Source organism: Pelodiscus sinensis, chromosome 30, assembly GCF_049634645.1.
Source record: "Pelodiscus sinensis isolate JC-2024 chromosome 30, ASM4963464v1, whole genome shotgun sequence".
Taxonomy (NCBI): Eukaryota; Metazoa; Chordata; order Testudines; family Trionychidae; genus Pelodiscus; species Pelodiscus sinensis.
In genome coordinates, this window is record NC_134740.1 from 12,696,631 (window position 1) to 12,716,607 (window position 19,977).

Consider the following 19,977-nt stretch of genomic DNA (forward strand, 5'->3'; position numbering starts at 1 on the left):
CTTCGTTCAGAAGAAGTGTCCATAGGTGGAAAAAATCCATATTGGTATTGAACTAGACTAATTTGGTTTTCATGAGAGATTGTTCCTATTTGTTTGCTTCATGGCAACAAAAGAAATGGGAAATTCTAATTAGAATGGTCAGTGAATCAGTGTCACGTCCTTTCTTCTTCATGCTTAGGAGAAAATATCATACACTAGACTAGAAGATTTACCCGGTATTGCTCGGGCCCATCAGGGAAAGAGGCTGGTGGTATGAAGGGTGCAGGAGTCATGATGAGGACTTGTTGTGTGGGGGAGAGGTTCGGGGAAGGAGGCTGAGGGGGTGGGAAGTGCAGGATTCAGGGCTGGAGGGACACCTTGTTTTGGGGTGCACAACCAAACCTTGACCATGCTTTAAGTTAGGAGAAGATGAACCTGTATACCAAATTCGGTGGTCCTGACTCTTACCATTTAGGAGGTATTCTTGAACAAACGGACTCACAGATGAACGGACAGACAGACAGATGCCCATTTCTAAAATATGCAGTAAAAACAAGAGAAACATAGTTTGTTCATGAAACGTTTGAAGATGCTGAGGGCACATGATAATGAAACAACCTAATGAAACAAAAAACGAGACAACTCCCCACCCCCACAAAAAAAAAAAAATCAACATTCAAGTCAGTTAAATGACCCCAGCAAAGATTCAGAGTGTTAACTTGGGAATGTGTAAACATTCAACATTTGGGTAAACTTTATATAAGGATTCCATTCTTCATCTATAGAGGGGTATGTAAGAGGAAAGCTAGCTAGGTAATCACCAAAGACTTTTGTTCCCCCCGTATTCCAGTTGTGCACAAGAATGTGGAAGTGGAGGTAGTTGTAAGTTATACTCACTTTTATACACCCCAGTTTGGTACAAAGGCACCTTAGTGTGAACCAGAATAAGGCCTCCAACCTCTTGTGCATTGCCTCTGGATTATTTTCTTCAAGGCATTCCTGAAGTCCTTGTTCCTCAGGCTGTAGATGATGGGATTCAGGAGGGGTGTGACGATGGTGTAGAACACTGAGATAATCTTGTTGAGCTCCGAGGATAGGCCCGAGGAGGGATGGACATACATGGAGATCATGGTGCCGTAGTAGATAACCACCACCGCGAGGTGTGAACCGCAAGTGGAGAAGGTCTTCCTCTTCCCCGTGGAGGAGGGGATCTTCAGGATGGCGAGAACGATGAAGAGGTACGACACGAGGGTCAGCAGCAGGCAACTGACGAGGACCAGGAGGGAGAGGACGAATATGAGGAGCTCGGTCGTGGTGGTGTCGGAGCAGGAGAGCTGGAGCAAGGGGGGGATATCACAGAAGAAGTGTCGAATCTGGTTGGAGGCGCAGAAATGGAGCCGGGAGATGAGCAAGCAGGGCAAGAGCCCGGTGAAGATGCCCGTCACCCAGGAGCCTGCAGCCAGACGGACGCAAGAGGTATCGCTCATGACCGCGGTGTAGTGCAATGGGTCGCACACGGCGAGGTACCTGTCGTAGGCCATCACCGCCAGAAGGAAGCACTCAGTGGCCCCCAGGAAGACAAAGCAGTAGAGCTGCACCATGCATCCGGCAAATGAGATGGCCTTCCGCTCTGCCAGCAGGTTGGCCAGCATCTTGGGCATGATGGTGCTGGTGTAGCAGATCTCCAGGAAGGAGAGGTTCTGGAGGAAGGAGTACATGGGTGAGTGGAGCCGGGGCTCCTGCCACACCACGGAGATGATGGCAACATTCCCCATGAGGGAAAGGATGTAGATGAGCAGGAGCACAAGGAAGAGCAGTGTCTGCCAGCCGGGAAGGCTATGAAATCCCAGCAGCCGGAACTCCACCACTAGGGTGCCGTTGATCATCTCCGTAAGAGAGCTTGAATTTGCCTGCAGATGATAGAATCACCATGGATGGTATCCAGCACCACCACCACCACCTAAGAGAACAATATCAGCTTCTCCACAGTCTTTCTTTCTTTCTTTCTTTCTTTCTTTCTTTCTTTCTTTCTTTCTTTCTTTCTTTCTTTCTTTCTTTCTTTCTTTCTTTCACCACTCCATCCATTTAACTTATCATCTTTGCTGCAAAGTCACCGTTAAATCAGATGAATTACTCTCTAGCCTGTGAACACATAGCTGTACAAATCTCCACGCACACGAGTAGTTGGTGTCACATGCATTAACAGACACACTACGTCTTTCATGCACACAAACGCGGGTATAGGAAATTGCACGTATAAATACACCTCGTGCATCTTACATCCATGTGCACATATTCACACAAAATTTCAGTCATACATACATATTCATAAAGCACATATTCATCCTCACAGCACCATTCACACACACACACACACACACACACACGCGCGCGCACACACACACACACACACACACACACACACACCTAAATTTGCACCGTGACACACAGACACACAGTCGTAAGTGCTCTGCAAAATTCATTGTAGGATCTCAGAGCTAGGATGGAATTTTTCTGCTTTGGCATAGTCTGAAATAACAAAGGTTCTACACTTGCACAGAAGATGCATAAGACAGAACAGATTCCATCTCCTCTCATAGTTGTGTTGGCTCTATCTATCTGTCTGTCTGTCTGTCTGTCTAGCTAGCTAGTTCTCAGTATATTAGTATGCAAAATCAGCTCATACAATTCTAAATGTAGACATGTATTCAATTGCAAAGTGCATTTTTGAATAAAATTTTCCCCTAATCCTAACCCCATTTTAAACTGCTCATGGATTAAAACTGAGCTCAGACCCAAGTAAAGAACAGATTATCTGGGTAACTTACTTGATTCCCTTTGATCAACACATGAGAAAAGGATCCAAGAATCAACAACCCTGCCACCCCAAAGATTAATCATATTTTAATCTCCGGTGTGAGCCAAACCACCAATGTCCATGTTCCAAATACAACAGGACACAGAGAGTCGTTAGTTTCTTTCCCCCACACTGCTGGTCCGAGTTCAGCTTTCTGGAGGCTGAGACAGTGGAAGAATGGCTCTTAATTGGACTGCACCTTTATTTCAAACCTTGTTTGGCATCTCTGGGATCTGGTCTCTGTAGCATCATGGGAATTCCTGAGCCAGAGGGACACGAAGCAAGACCACAGCTGTTCTGTTTTAATGAGTCATTTAAAGCCTCAAAAAATAATCTAAAGCCAAAAAAAAAAAAAATCAGAGAAAGGGTGGAAATCTATATGGGCCTGATACAAAGACCCAGATATGTCAACTTCACCTGGTTTTGGACTAGGCTCTACTCCAGAACTGTTAGGGTCAGATTTTACACCGATGAAGACCAAACAGATACATGAGAGATTAGCCATTTACTCTCCTTTAGTCCAAACAGTGGGGCAGTGTAGCTGTAGCCTTAATGTTCCATTAGCAATAAGTCGTGGAGCAGACAGGCAGAGCTGGAGGAAAGAAACCTTCATGAAGTGAGCGGAAGTGGTCCTTATTTTCTGTTGAGACTCCGGGTTATGTCTGGAAGCAGCCTGCATTTTGGAACATCTGAATCTACTCTGAAGTGAACCATAGAGTCGTGAGTTTGGAAGAGACCTCTGGAGGTCGTCAAGTCCAGCCCTCTGCTCAAAGCAGGACCAATCTCAACTAAATCAACCCAGGCAGGGATTTGTCAATACTTAAACACTTCTAGGGATGGAGATTCCACCCCCTCCCTAGGGAACCCATCCCAGCGCTTCCCCACCCTCCTAGTGAAATAGTTTTTTCTAACATCTGACCTAGACCTCCCCCATTGCAACTTGAGACCATTGTTCCTCATTCTATCATTTGTCACCACTGAAAATAATCCTTCCGGAAATCTAACCAACATTCTCCTGTTTAAGTTACCACACCACACACAGCTCAGGACACTTCTGTGAATGATTCCTCCACGTCTGGTTCTCCTGCGAAAAGGGACTTTCTGGAAGTGACGCTGTGTAGTTCTAAAACTCTGTGGTGTTGTTTGCCACAAGTCGCCTCTCTTCGCTACGTCACAGAAAACATGCTTAGGAACAAAAATCGGAAAATAGGTAACTGATTCTAACACAAACTCCCGTCCCCTTTTCATGCAGCATCCCTCAAATCACAGCTTGGGATTTCAGAGTTTTTTATGGCCCAAGGGTCAAAGCCAATCAGAACTCCTGCATAAGCGGCTTTGAAGTTATCACTTGTCAATAAACCACTGAAAATGACTTAGAAAAAGTTATTGGGATGAAAAATACAGACAGAAAAATGTTCATTAAAATTAATTGTTAAAATAGTTTATTGGATGGCCAAAAGTCACCATGCCACAATTTTGAAAGAAGAAAACATTAGTCAAAAGCTAATCCGAGTGAAGTGAAAAAGCAGGTAAAATAGAAACAAAAGTATAAAGATGAAATTCAATAAGGACAAATGCAAAGTGCTCCACTTAGGAAGGAACAATCTGTTTCACACATACAGAACGGGAAGTGACTGTCTAGGAAGGAGTCCTGCAGGAAGGGATCAAGGGGTCACAGGAGGCCGCAAGCTAAATATGAGTCAACAGAGTGACACTGTTGCAGAAAAAAGCCAACATGATTCTTGATGCATTAAGAGAAATATTGTAAGCAAGACGCAAAAAGCCATTCTTCCATTCTACTCTGTGCTGGTTAGGCCTCAGTTGGAGTATTGTGCCCATTTCTGGGCACAGCCTTTCAGGAAGGACGTGGACACTTTGGAGAAGGTCCAGAAAAGAAAAACAAAAAATTATCCAAGGTCTAGAAAACACATGCTATGAGGGAACGCTGAAGGAATTGGGTTTGTTTAGACTGGAAAAAAGAAGGCTGAGAGGGGACATGATAGCAGTTTTTAGGTACCTAAAAGGTTGTTACAAGGAGGAGGGTGAAAAATTGTTCTCCTTGCCCTCTGAGGAAAGGTTAAAAAGCAATGGGCTAAAATTACAGCAAGGGAGGTTTAGGTTGGACATTAGGAAAAACGTCCTACCTGCCTATGGAGGTTGTGGAATCTCCATCTCTGGAGATATTTAAGAGCAGGTTGGTCAGACACTTGTCAGGGATGGTCTAGATGGTGCTTGGTCCTGCCGTGAGGGCAGGGGACTGGATATGATGACTCCTGAGGTTCTTTTCTCTTCTTGTATTCTATGATTCTATGATTCTACATCACGAAAAAAAAACAGGTGGCGATAGCACCGAGAACGTATTGGTGGTGACAAAAATTGATAAGGGGAGCTAAAGACATGGCAGCAAAATCCAGCAATGACAGAGCTAAGGAAAATAGGAAATGAACTTTCAAAAATATCGAGTGGAGAGAAATCCTAACAGTGTTGCAGGCCTGTGGTTAGAGTTAGATAGAAACATTGGTGCGGATGTGCAAAAGGCAAAAATATTCAATACGTTTTTACACTGTCTATTTGAAAAACAGCTGACAAACGTCTTTCTATCTTATGAGGCTTCTGAAGTACTTTAGGGTCTGTCTACACTACAGCGCTAATTCGAACTAACTTAATTCGAATTAGTTAATTCGAACTAAGCTAATTCGAACTAGTGCATCTAGACCTAAAAACTAGTTCGAATGAGCATTTTGCTAATTCGAACTACCATGTCCACATTGAGTGGACCCTAAACCGAGGTTAAGGCTGGCCGGAAGCAGTGCCGGCAGGGCATCAGGTTAGGACTTAGAGCGTGGAGCTGCTGCCTCAGGCTAGCCGAGGGCTGTGCTTAAAGGGACCCGACCCCCACCCCGGACAGACAGTTCTCAGGGTTCCCCACTCGCTTGTCTAACTAGATGAGGGACAGCAAATCAGTCCTGTCTTGGAGTGCCCTGAGTGCCCACACTCGGCACATCACAGAACTCGGCCATCAGCCCGGCTGCACTTGCCACAGGCTGCCATCCGGGGGGGGTCAATCGGGGGGCTGCAGGAGAGGTTCCACCCCGAGGAGCCCACAGAGCCACCCCAGTCCTCCCCATCGGGGGAAGTATCAAACTATGGTACACCGTATCTTCAGTACTGTGTACAGATGTTATCTCCTCACCCCAGAAAAGATATTTTGGTCTTGGAAAAGGTTCAGAAAAGGGCAACTAAAATGATCAGGGGTTTGGAACAGGTCCCATATGAAGAGAGGCTAAAGAGACTGGGACTTTTCAGCTTAGAAAAGAGGAGACTGAGGGAGGATATGCTAGAGGTCTATAAAAGCATGAGTGGTGTGGAGAGGGTGCATAAAGAAAAGTTCTTCAGTAGTTCCCATAATAGAAGGACTAGAGGACACCAAATGAAATGAATGGGTAGCAGGCTTCAAACTAATAACAGAAAGTTCTTCTTCACAAAGCAAATAGTCAACCTGTGGAACTCCTTGCCACAGGAGGCTGTGGAGGCTAGAACTATAACAGAGTTTAAAGAGAAGTGAGATAAATTCCTGGAGGTTGGGTCCATGGAGTGCTATTAGCCAGGGGTAGAAATGGTGTCCCTGGCCTCTGTTTGTGGAAGGCTGGAGAGGGATGGCACGAGACAAATGGCTTGGTCATTGTCTTTGGTCCATCCCCTCCAGGGTCCCTAGGGTTGGCCGCTGTTGGCAGACAGGCTACTGGGCTAGATGGACCTTTGGTCTGACCCAGTACGGCCGTTCTTATGTTCTAAGCTCAGGGCTCAGGGTCAGGGGTCTTACTCGACCACTTTGATTTTCATGCACACCTGCTCCTGGGTGGCCAGGCTGGCAGCTCTCCTGCCCTAGACGGCCACTTTCCTGTGCCTAGTGCAGAGGTCGTGGACATTGGAGGCTTCTGGGAGCCGCCAGCTGGTCCCGGGAAGAGGCAGAGGGCTGGGTGGTAGCGGGTGGCCAGCTCGAGCCGTGCCAGGTGCAGCGTCTGCTGGCTGGGTGCTGGCAGGCTTGCACCTGGCACGGGCACCGGGGCCGGGAGGGGGGCAGAAGAGTTTCCCTGGTGGTGCCCAGAGTGGCCACCAGGGAAAGCTGGGGCAGGCTAGCCTCCCACTAGTTCGAATTAAATGGCTACACAGCTCTTAAATTGAACTACTTAATTCAAACTAGGCGTTAGTCCTCGTGGAATGAGGTTTACCTAGTTCAAATTAAGTGCTCCGCTAGTTTGAATTAAGTTCGAACTAGCGGTTTGCCTGTGTAGCGCCTATGAAAGTTAATTCGAACTAACGGCTGTTAGTTCGAATTAACTTTGTAGTGTAGACATACCCTTAGAGTCCTTAGGCAACTAAGGAGGGCTTTAATATAGCATTAACCAAAGGGTAAATCATTTGCATTCAGAAAGCCCAAATAACTTGCGTCCAAAAAGTTGGTTGAAGAGATCTCTGAACCATTACTGTTAACCTATAATAAAGCCAGGTAAGTCCCCCCACCATCCTCCTCATTCCCAGACTACACCCCCTTCACTCTCATGCACACCCCCGCCAAGGCCTGCACCCCCACCCTGCTCCTGCACCCAACTTCCTGGCCAGAACCCCCCACCCTCATCCCTCTCCTACAGCCAACCTCCTGCTTAGACACTGCACCCCATCCTTATCCCACTCCTTGGCACTACTCTCCTGCTCCTGAGCCCCTCTTTTTGGCCCTGCCCTGGAGCATGAGGGGAGTGAGGTGTCTCAGGCAGGAGCCACATCAGTGAGGAGTGGGGTTTTTTTTTTGTTTCCTTGGTTGGTTGGTTTGGGGGTTGGTTTTTTTTTTGGCTTTGCCTCATACTCTTGTGTGATATTTCTGGGGGTCAGTGACGTCCAAACCAAAAAAGTTTCCCCACCCCTCTCATCAATAAAGACAATATTGAAACCTTTTGTTTTGGACATTAATGAATATTTCACTTTATGGACAATGAAGTTTGGTCAACTCACATGGTAAAGTGAAAGTGCTGAATCTATGTAACAATTTTGATTTTGATTAATAATATTTCCTTTCTCGCTGGTTCTATACATCCCCTGATGTTATAGCTGCGTATTTATTTTTTATGCTCCAGGAGTCTAATATGTATAATTTAGCATTTAAGGTATTTAGAGATAAGTGATGGGAATTTGTCATCACAGATTATTGGCTGGTGGTCCATGGAAAGGTTTGTGTTAGCAGGTGGGCCACAGGCCAAAAAGTTTGAGAACTACTGATCTAAATGAGTAAGTCACTGAGGGCTGGTCTACACTACATGGAAGATCAAACTGCCACAGTCGATCTTCTGGGGTACGAATGAGCAGGTCTAGAGAAGATTTTAACTGAGAGGGTACTGCCATCAACGCTGGTACTCCTGCTCCTCACGAGGAGTAAGGGTAGTGAATGGGAGCATTTGCTTCCATCTACTTCCTCCTGTGTCGACGGGGTGAAACTCAATATAAGATAAGTCAACCCCAGCTATGTAATTAATGGAGCTGGAGTTGCGTATCTTATCTCGCGTATCTCTGCGCTGGTTAGGCCTCAGTTGCAGTATTGTGTCCAGTTCTGGGCACCGCATTTCAAGAAAGATGTGGAAAAATTGGAGAGGGTCCAGAGAAGAGGAACAAGAATGATTAAAGGTCTGGAGAACATGAGCTATGAAGGAAGGCTGAAAGAATTGGGCTTGTTTCGTTTGTAAAAGAGAAGATTGAGTGGGGTCATGATAGCAGTTTTCAGGTATTTAAAAGGGTGTCGTAAGGAGGAGGGAGAAAACTTGTTCACCTTGGCTTCTGAGGATAGGACAAGAAGCAATGGACTTAAACTGCAGCAAGGGAGGTTGAGGTTGGACATTAGGAAAAAGTTCCTACCTGTCAGGGTGGTTAAACACTGGAATAAATTGCCCAGGGAGGTTGTGGAATCTCCATCTCTGGAGATATTTAAGAGCAGGTTAGATAAATGTCTATCAGGGATCATCTAGACAGTGCTGGGTCCTGCCGTGAGGACAGGGGACTGGACTCGATGACCTCTCAAGGTCCCTTCCAGACCTAGTATTCTATGATTCTATGATTAAGTCGACTTTCCCCTTTAGTGTAGACCTGGCCAGAGAAAGGAAAGACGACTATCTCCATTTTACAGATGGTAAACCCAAGCACTAGAAACCAGATTTGTGAAGATATCTGGAAACATGGAAGGATTTTCAGTAGTATCGAAGTGCCTGATAATTACTGTTTTCACTGAGTGCTTGTCACGTACTTCCTTTTGAAATTCCACCAGATGCCAAACGACCTTTAAAAATTGTATTCAGAATTACAAAGGGAATCTGCTGTGGATAGAGTAAATTCAAGTCTTCTGAGTGCCGTTCCGTGGCTCTAACCACAACCCCCAGGCATGTTCCCTCTCAGGTTTGAAGCACTAGCAGATATGTCCTAGATTTCAGCAAGAAAAAAGTTCAAGAAGAAAGTAGAATACCATTAACTTTTTAATGAGGCCCATTGGGAGACCAGAGAAAGTTATACCATCAAGGTTGTTGACATTGAAAATTAGAGTGAGGGAAGCCCAGGAAGATACTGTAGTCCTTCCACTGAGTCAAGGGGATGGGCAAGACACTTGAGGAGGTCTTAACCATCACATCCTTCTTGCGGGTCTATAATTTATAAATGATCTCTGAAACAACTCTTTGCAGATTAAGGAGAGCAACTATCCTGCAGGAATCTGATGCACCAGAAAAGTTATCCACCCACACAACTGGAACATCTCCAAGGCTTGTAAGAAAGGATAATCCAAAGATGTTTTTCAGAAACTGTGTTTATCAAAGTCTATTTTCTTCTGGAGATCTTCTGCTTCATGGAAATCACAGGGTGACTGGAGCATATATGTAAGTCCTTGTCAAAAAGAACTGATTTTTTTAATAACGGAATTCAAGAAGGCACCTAGGTGCATAATGTTGTCTATCCCTTCTCTCTTTCTTTGTTGAAAGAACAAATCCCAAATAATTGGGAGGAAAAGTAGTGAGGAATGAAAAATAATAGATTTGAAGAAAGAACAAGGAGTCCTGTGTCAATTTAGAGACTTGCAGATATATTAGGACATAAATTTCTGTAGGTAAAACCCACCCATAACTTTACAGAGAATATATATGTAAGTCCACAGTCATGCAAAGACATACAAGTGTTTTGTTTTATGAACTGTGAAAAGTCTGATTTTCCTATTGATTTATCAGAACAACTTTCAAATATTTTATGATTCCATTGCAGCTTTTCAAAATTAGAAAGGATATTTGGAGGAAATGAAAAAAAATATGCTGTGATTTTCCAGTTTCCCAAGTGTTTAGTCTAATTTTAAAAAATCCTCTGTGTGTATTTGAAAGGATTTCAAAAAAAAAAAAAAAAAAAAAGAACTAAGAAAATAAACCTCCCTTTCTCAAAAGTAAAATAATGTTGGTGCAAAACTAAAGGAATGAAAATGTTTCCCTCGTAAATGTCCATTGAACTTTCATACAAAAAAGTGTATGAAAAATTATTTTTAAAAACACAAAATGTCAAAGAAGAAAGGAAGTTTTGTTTCAAAATTTCAACTCATTTTTAGATTTATTCCTGTGATGTGTGAAATGTTAAATCCATATTGTACAGATGGGGAAATGAGGCAAAAAATCTGAGCAATTTTCAAAGGACAGTAAGAAAAAAAGGCACGCATCCATCCATATGGAGGAAAAGGGTTAAACATGGGTTTAACTTTAAACAGGTTCTTCTGTTCAGAATTACGACAGATTTCATCATGTGCTTATGAGCTTTAGTGGGTAGAAAAATGTCAGCCAGCCCAGCTAAGAGGTTTGTATCTTAACAGGAGCTTTACACCTTTATTTTAAAAAAAGATGCACTTGTTAAGATGGAAAAATTCAAAACACTTTGAGTATCTGCTGACTTTTCAACGTGGTTTGATGTCAATTGGGTCTGTACAGCCAGGGTAAGATTACCATAACACTCACCATGTCACTAAACAAAGCTTTTGTGTGATTATTTTTACCTAAATATTGCACATCAAGAGGTACTATGTAGGTGGGAATACAACAACAACAACAACAACAACAACAATAATAATAATAAATATGCTTAAGGGTTAATTATCTTCAAACGAGATATATAGCAATGGTCCCCGACCTACTATATTTGAAAAGGAAGAGATGGTGGAGTATGTGTTTTGCATATACGTCCCGTCTCTATGTTCCAGTATTCTTGTATTATCTACATGCTGTTTTCAACTGAGTATATTCACCTTACTGTTCCCGCTTGCAGGTAAACTGACCGATATGAACAATCAAAGTTCAGTGACAGAATTCCGACTCCTGGGCCTCTCAAGTTTTCCAGAAATACAGCCTCTACTCTTCATGACCTTCTTGCTCATCTATCTGCTGACCTTAGCTGGCAACTTCTCTATTTGCTTGGCTATCCGAGCAGACACCACACTCCACACCCCTATGTACTTTTTCTTGGTCAACTTGTCTCTCTTAGACATCTCCTACTCTTCTGTCACTCTCCCCAATATGCTAGTGAAGTTGGTGGCCAAAATTAAATCACTTTCTTTCTCCAGTTGCATGGCCCAGATGTACTTTCTCATCTCCTTTGCCGGGTCTGAATCTTTGCTTCTAGCACTGATGGCTTACGACCGCTACATGGCGATCTGCCGGCCTTTGCACTACGCAACCATCATGAATCGCAGAACTTGTCTGTGCTCTGCCACTGCTATATGGATTGGTGGCTTTGTCTACTCAATGATACATACGTCCTTCATAGCCAGGCTACCGTTCTGTGGTCCCAATGAAATCAACCACTTCTTCTGTGAGATCCCTCCTTTGATCAAGTTGGCCTGCACGGACACCTATCTCAACGAGGTGCTGGTTTTTCTGCTCAGTGGAGCAGTAGGTGGAAGTTGCTTCCTTGTCGTTTCCACGTCGTACACTTGCATACTAGCCACCATCATGAAAATCCACTCGGCCCAGGGCAGACGCAAAACTTTCTCTACCTGTGCGTCCCATCTCCTCACAGTCCTGCTCTTCTACGGGCCCGGTTTCTTCACCTATCTCCGCCCCTCCACTAGTTACTCCATGAACACTGGCAAAGTGGTCTCTGTGTTTTACACCGGGGTCACCCCCATGCTGAACCCAATGATCTATAGCCTCAGAAACAAGGATGTGCAAGTTGCCTTCAGGAAAGCCATGGGAAGAAGTGGGAAGTAGCCATGAAGACATTTGGGTTTTCAATGCAACAACATGATACTGAAAAAAGAGCTCCCTAAATTATTGGTCTGCTGAATGAACACCAGGGGTTCCAATCTGACGTAGAGGGAAATTGATTGTTCTGCAGTTACATCAGCCCCAGGTTTGGTATGTTATCACAGACTCACCGGGCTGGCAGAGACCCCTGAAGACATCGAGTTCAGCCCCCTGCCCAAAGCAGAACCAACCCAACTCAATCATCCCGGCCAGGGCTTGGTCAATCTGGGATTTAAAAACCTAGAGGGATGGAGACTCTACCACCTCACTAGGGAACCCATCCCAGTGCTTCATCACCCTCCTAGGAAAATAGTTTTTCTTAATATACAACCTGGACCTCTCCCACTGAAACTTGAGACCATTACTCCTTGTTCTGCCATCTGCCACCACTGAGAACAGCCTCCCTCTCTCCATATTATTTGGAACCCCCTTCAGGGAGTTGAAAACTTTTATCAAATTCCACCCCGCTCCAGATTCTTTTCTTCTGTAGGTCACCAGGTCTAACTAAGCCCAAATCCCTCAGCCTCTCCTCATAAGTCATGTGCTCCATCCCCCTCATCATTTTTGTTGCCCTCTGCTGGTGTTTCTCCAATCAGTCCACATTCTTCCTGTAATGAGGGAGCCAAAACTGGATGCAATACTCCAAATGTGGCCTCACCAGAGCCGAATAAAGAGGAATAATCACTTCTCTAGATCTCCTGGCAATGCTCCTCCTAATGCACCCTAATATGCCATTAGCCATCTTGGCTACAAGGGCGCCCTGTTGACTCATATCCAGCTTCTCTCCCACTGTCATCCCCAGGTCCTTTTCTGCAGAACTGCTGCTTAGCCAGGCAGTCCCCAGCCTGTACCAATGCTTGGAATTCTTTTGTCCCAAAGACAGGACTCTGCACTTGTCCTTGTTGAACTTCATCAGATTTCTTTTAGTCCAATCCTCCAGTTTGTCTAGGTCTCTCTGGACCTCCTCCCTGACCTCCAATGTATCTACCTCACCCTCTAGCTTAGTGTCATCTGTGAACATGCTGAATGTGCAATCAATTCCCTCTTTCGTGTCATTAATAAAGAAGTTATAACCATGGACACATTTGCCTGAATACCAGCCAAAGACATTCCCATCCATTAGGGCCATTTACTTGGCCATCCCTGCTTGCCAAAGACATTGACATATTATAATACACCAGTGACATTCTATTGCTGTAGGGAGATGGGTTTTTTTGAGGGGCTAAACTGAGTGGGGAGAGCAGCACGTTGGGAGGGGATGTCTATTGTGAGAGGGCGAAAGGGTCAAAGCAAGAGACGCTGAATAGAATATATATAAAAAGAAAGTAACTGACAATAATACAATGCTTTAAAAGATTTATTTTTTTAAATGTACATCTTAAAATAAAAAGAACTGTTAAAATAGAAATTGGAAATGGAACCAACCCCAGCTGTGTGAGGTCAGAGCTCATCAGCATGTTTTAGCTGTAGAATTTCCATCGTTGTCCAAGAAAGGCTTGGAGCCACCAGAGGAACCATGAGCTATGGGCAGTTTTAATGCACCATCCTTGTGTACTTTGTCATGCCTGGCTTAATCTTTGAGAGAAGCATATGCTACTGACATGATCCATGAGGTTGTCATGCTGTAGGAAGGAGGAGCAGGGGCCATGCCATTAGGAATGGGGGTGCCCCAGCTGGTTTTCCGCCACTGGGGGAGGAGCAGAGCTCTTGGTGCAGTGAGGTGGGGTAATGACAGGGCTAGCGATCCCCTCGGGATCTGCCTAGGACACGGTAAGAAGACTTTCTCTCCCAGGTTGGATGTGGGTTATTTGCACACCTGGGGTGTGTCTAAACTACATGGCTCCATCGATGGAGCCATGTAGATTAGGCTGATCGGCAAAGGGAAATGAAGCCGCGATTTAAATAATCACAGCTTCATTTACATTTAAATGGCTGCTGCGCTGAGCCGACAAACAGCTGATCAGCTGTTTGTCGGCTCAGTGCGCTAATCTGGACGCTCCCCTGTCGACATGAAAGCCCTTTATCGACCTCCCCCTTATGCCTCGTAGGATGAGGTTTACCGGGGAGGTCAATAAAGGGCTTTCATGTCGGCAGAGGAGTGTCCAGACTAGCACGCTGAGCCAACAAACAGCTGATCAGCTGTTTGTCGGCTCAGTGCGGCAGCCATTTAAATTTAAATGAAGCTGCGATTATTTAAATCGCGGCTTCATTTTCCTTTGCTTAACAAACAAATCTACATGGCTCTGTCGACGGAGCCATGTAGTTTAGACATACCCCTGCTGTTGTCTTTGGATGTTGTAGCATTTTCTCAGGCTCTCTCTCTGATGGAGAACCCTGATTCCCCATTACCCACGGTCACCATGGTAGACCATCAGGAGTTGATAGTTGATGGGGCCGTGGGGGCGTGTGAGTGTCCTGAGGATATCCAGATTCACCAGAGTGGCCAGGCAAGCCCGGGTAGGGTTTGGCTTGAAAAATACTTGCATCCCTGGAGGTCGGCACGTCTCACCATGCATTCGCTCTAGAACAATAACAGTTAAGTAAGAGTTGGAGAGATCAGTTGAACCTGAAACTGATGTAATAATCTATTCAACTCGGAGGCCTGGGATATCCACCGGATACGGGCTCTCTGCTGCCCCACTGCTCTCATGGGCTCTTCTCCCTGCCCGTTGCTGGGACTCAGTGGGAAACGTGTCCACCCTCCTGATTCCCGAGCCTGAACAAGGTGGTTTCTCTGTGATTCAACAGGGGGTTAAGTAGGTGGCCTGAATGGAAACTGGCCACCAGGTCAACCCATTGGATCCTAAACCGGATACCAGGACAATACACTTGCACTGCAGGGACAAAGGGCAGGGGAACAGGTAATTCCTGGTGACCCCTTGAGGACTTCCAACAGGAAACCAGTAGTATTCAAGGTGTGCATGTGTGGGTGGGTCTTGGTGGCACAAAGCAAATTGGCCAGTGGGTTGACCTAATTGAATCCCAAGCGTTTCCTGGTGTCATGAAAGGGAACTGGACACCAGGTCAACCACTTTGGAACCTAGGGGTTTACCTGGTGACCAGAAAGCAAACCAGACACAAGCTCAAACATCTCCTTGAGTTCCAGAGGTTCACCTGCAGGCCCAAAAGCAAACCAGACACCAGGTCAACCCCATTGGGCCTATGGCTTTACCTGATTTCCTCAAAGCTAACTTGCTACCAAGTCAACCCGCTTGGATCGATCAGAATGAGGGGAGGGGAAAGGGCAGCCCTGCCTCTGCCCAGCTGCACAGGGAAACCTCCCCCCCGCCCAGCCTCCTGGAACTGCCCTGTGGGGAGAGAGCTGGAATTCCAGCCCTTTGGGACTTCCAGAGCCGGGTTCCACGACAGTTACACTGAGAGACAGAGAGAGCGGGGGAACCCCGAAACCCCTCTCGTGTGATTGGGAACTGAGATCCCACGGAATCTCTCCCCGCAGATTCCAGATTAACGTGTTTGTCTCTGTCTATTTTTTATTTTTTTAAATAAAAGCCCTGATTTTAAAGATTTCTATATATTTTTACCTTTTCCTATATATTTTCACATGCATGTCTTCCTTTATTTTATTGTTGTAAACATATATTACGTTTCTGCAAGCGTCTGTAGTTTTATTTTTCCTTTCGTTATTTTTATTTCATTTGATATCATATAATCATTGTTGTGTTGTTATTTGTGTTGTTACTTTATTTTTATTTTTATATTTTAGTATTTGTGTGCAATTAGTTTGATACTATTGTTAATTTTCTATACATTTTAAATTTAGTTGTCTTTTCTTTTCTTTTCTTTTCTTTTCTTTTCTTTTCTTTTCTTTTCTTTTCTTTTCTTTTCTTTTCTTTTCTTTGACTCTTAGCCAGACATCATTTTGGGACATTTCCTGTAATAGATTTGAGACCAGAAAAACAGGCCTGTGCCATTCTCTGAACTGTGTGTGTGGGGAGGGGGGGGGGTGTAGATGTAGACTTTGGATTCCAAGGATTGACTTGAAATCCTGAAAGGAATCTGGCCATCAGGTCAACCCCTTTAGATTCTATGGGTTGACCTGCTGTCCTGAAAGGAAGCTGGCCATCAGCTCAACCAATGAATTTCTAAAGTTTACCTCGGCTCCTGAAAGCAAGCCAGCCACCAGGTCAACCCTTTGGGAACCTCTAGGATTCAAAGTGGGGGACAGAGGTTGTCCTGAAAGAAAGACGGACACCAACTCAACCCCATTCAACAATATTGGTTTATTTGAGGTCCTGAAATCAAGGTGGCCACCAGGTTAATACGTTTGGATTCCAAGGGTTTATTGGATGGCCTTAAAGGAAGCTGGCCATCTGGTCAACCCAACAGGATCCTATGGGTTTACTTGGTGGCAACAAATGAAGCTGACCAGTAGGTCAACCCAGTAGGATTCTATAAGTTGACCTGGTGGCTTCAAATGAAGCTGTCCAGCAGGTCAAGCCCTTAGCTTCTATGGGGTTTACCTGGCCTCCTGAAAGGAAGCTGATAATCATGTCTTCCCCTTTGCACTCTCTAGGTTTTCCTGGTGTCTATATGTAAGTTGATCATCAGGACAACTCCACTGAAGTCTATGGGTATGTCTACACTACAGCACTAATTCAAACTAACTTAATTCGAATTAGTTAATTCGAACTAAGCTAATTCAAACTAGTGCTTCTAGGCCTAAAAACTAGTTTGAATTAGATTTTACTAATTCGAACTAGCATGTCCACATTGAGTGGACCCTGAACCGGGGCTAAGGCTGGTCGGAAGCAGTGCCGGCAGGGCATCAGGTTAGGACTTAGAGCATGGAGCTGCTGCCTCAGGCTAGGCGAGGGCTGTGCTTAAAGGGACCCGACCCCCATCCCGGACAGACAGTTCTCAGGGTTCCCCGCTTGCTTGTCTAACTCAATGAGGGACAGCAAAGCAGTCCTGGCTTGGAGTGCCCTGAATGCCCACACTCGGCACATCACAGCACTCGGCCATCAGCCCGGCTGCACTTGCCACAGGCTGCCATCTGAGGGAGTCAATCAGGGGGCTGCAGGAGAGCTTCCACCCTCAGGAGCCCGCAGAGCCACCCCAGTCCTCTGCATTGGGGGCTCGTGCCCCATTCTTCCCTCACCTCCTTCCACTTACCCCTCCCTAGCTCCCCTTCCTAATGTAAAAAATAAAGGACACGTGTGTTCAAAAATAGAAACTCTCTTTATTTAACAAAACTGTGAGGGGGGGTTAACCTCTGGGGATATTGGGAAAAGGAGGTGGGAGAGGGGAAGAGAGAGGGTGGGAGATGGGAGGGGAAACCTGGGAAGAGAGAGCTGGAAGGGGGAAGCCAGGGGAAGAAGGAGGAGGGGAAGTATAAAACGATGGTATGCCATATCTTCAGTACAGTGTACAGACGTGGTCTCATCACCTCAAAAAAGATGTTTTGGCCTTTGAAAACACCAAAGGAAATGAATGGGTAGCAGCTTCAAACTAATAAAATAAAATTCTTCTTCACAAAGCAAATAATCAATCTGTGGAACTCCTTGCTGCAGGAGGCTGTGAAGGCTAGAACTATAACAGAGTTTAAAGAGAAGTTAGATAAAGTCATGGAGGTTGGGTCCATGGAGTGCTATTAGCCAGGGGGTAGGAACAGTGTCCCTGGCCTCTGTTTGTGGAAGGCTGGAGATGGATGGCACGAGAAAAATGGCTTGGTCATTGTCTTTGGTCCATCCCCTCCAGGGTACTTAGTGTTGGCTGCTGTCGGCAGACAGGCTACTGGGCTAGATGGACCGTTGGTCTGACCCAGTACGGCCGTTCTTATGTTCTAATGTTCTAAGCTCAGGGCTCAGGGTCGGGGGTTTCACTTGACCATCTTGATTTTCATGCAAACCTGTTCCTGGGTTCGCATGTGGCCTTTGGTGGCCAGGCTGGCAGCTCTCCTGCCCTAGACGGCCACTTTCCTGTGCCTAGTGCAGAGGTCGTGGACGTTGGAGGCTTCCCCCAAACCTGGATGCGGTCCACGATTTCTGCACTAGACCAGGCGGGTGCCCGCCTCTTGTGGCCTTCGGCAGGCTCCTGGGAAGAGGCAGAGGGCAGGGTGGCAGTGGGTGGCTGGCTCGTGCCGTGCCAGGTGCAGGGTCTGCTGGCTGGGTGTTGGCAGGCTTGCACCTGGCACGGGCACGGTAGCCAGACCATATCCCTTTAAGGGCTCCGGGGCCAGGAGGGGGGCAGAAGAGTTTCTCTGGTTGTGCCTAGAGTGGCCACCAGAGCAAGCTGGGGCAGGCTAGCCTCCCACTAGTTCCAATTAAGTGGCTACACAGCCCTTAATTCGAACCACTTTATTCAAACTAGGCGTTAGTCCTCGTAGAATGAGGTTTACCTAGTTCGAATTAAGCGCTCCGCTAGTTCAAATTAAGTTCGAACTTGCGGTTTGCCTGTGTAATGCCTATTAAAGTTAATTCGAACTAACGGCTGTTAGTTCGTATTAACTTTGTAGTGTAGACATACCCTATGAGTTAACCTGGTGTCCTAAAAGCAAACTGGCCACAAGGTAAACCCTAAAACAGTCTTAAAAAGTCTGTTTATAAATATTTCTATTTTTTACCTCTTCATAGATATAATTTCATTTATATGCCTTCCTTCATTTTACTGCTGTATATGTATTTTTCATTTGTGCAAGTGTCTTTAATTTAATTTTTCCTGTTGTATTTTATATCCTATTATCATTGCTGTGTTATTTATTATATCTGTTGTTATTTTGATTTTAACTTTAGTACTTCTTTGAATTTGTTTGTTACTATTATTAATTTACAATATATTTTAAGTTTAGTTGTATTTTTCTTTTCTTTTCTTTTCTTTTCTTTTCTTTTCTTTTCTTTTCTTTTCTTTTCTTTTCTTTTCTTTTCTTTTCTTTTCTTTTCTTTTCTTACTCTTGGCTAGGTTTCATTTTGGGACGTTCACCTCTAATAGTGTTCAGACCTAGAAAACAGGTGTGTGTCCATTCTCTGAACTATGGGGAGCTGTAGATGTAGCCTTTGGATTCCAAGGATTAACTTGAAATCCAGAAATGAAGCTGTCCGTCACGTCAACCCCTTTAGATTCAATAGGCTTACCTGCTGTCCTGTGAGGAAGCTGGCCATCAGGTCAACCAATGAGTTTCTAGGGGTTTACCTGGTCTCCTGAAAGCAAGCCAGCCACCAGGTCCACCCTTTGGGAACCTTGGAGCAACCTCTAGGATCCAAGGTGGGGGACAGAGGTTGACTTGGTGTCCTGAAAGAAGGATGGACATTAGCTCAACCCGATTCAACAATATTGGTTTATCAGAGGTCCTGAAATCAAGGTGGCCGCCAGGTCAACCTGTTTGGATTCCAAGGGTTTACTGGACATCCTTAAAGGAAGGTGGCCATCTGGTCAACCCAATAAGATCCTATAGGTTTACCTAGTGGCTTCAAATGAAGCAGCCACCAGGTAATCCCCTTAGCTTCTATGGGGTTTACCTGGTCTCCTGCAAGGAAGCTGACAATCAGGTCATCCCCTTTGCATTCTCTGGGTTTTCCTGGGGTCTGGAAGCAAGTGGGTCATCAGGTCAAATCCACTGAACTCTATTAGTTTACCTGGTGTCCTAAAAACAAACTGACCACCAGGTAAACCCTATTAGATCAGTTGACCTGCTGCCCTGAAAGCAAACCAGGTCTCTGGCCAAACCTATGGCATGCCATGGGTCTAACTGCTGCCCAGAAAGCCACCAGGTCAACCTCACAGGACTAGACAGCAGTCTCACTTTGGCCATATGGCCACCCCAGCCTAGGAGCAAAAGGCGGTGCCCTCAGGGCTTCCAAACACACGGACAAAGACCTG

General features: G+C 45.3%; 2 protein-coding genes across 2 annotated transcripts; one reads left to right on the top strand and one right to left on the bottom strand.

Annotated features, from left to right (window-relative positions):
* Positions 1-908: 908 nt before the first annotated feature.
* OR11L1 (olfactory receptor family 11 subfamily L member 1) lies at positions 909-1,865 on the bottom strand. Its single transcript, XM_006135708.2, has one exon. It carries the CDS (start codon positions 1,863-1,865, stop codon positions 909-911), a length of 957 nt encoding a protein of 318 aa, XP_006135770.2.
* Positions 1,866-11,178: 9,313 nt separating this feature from the next.
* On the top strand, positions 11,179-12,105 carry LOC102444957 (olfactory receptor 5AP2-like). The gene has a single exon (XM_006135709.1). The coding sequence runs from the start codon at positions 11,179-11,181 to the stop codon at positions 12,103-12,105; it is 927 nt and encodes a 308-aa protein (XP_006135771.1).
* Positions 12,106-19,977: the final 7,872 nt, after the last annotated feature.

Excerpts from the sequence above, each read along its gene's own strand:
- OR11L1 (XM_006135708.2), bottom strand. The coding sequence starts at position 1,865 with ATGATCAACGGCACCCTAGTGGTGGAGTTCCGGCTGCTGGGATTTCAT.
- LOC102444957 (XM_006135709.1), top strand. The coding sequence starts at position 11,179 with ATGAACAATCAAAGTTCAGTGACAGAATTCCGACTCCTGGGCCTCTCA.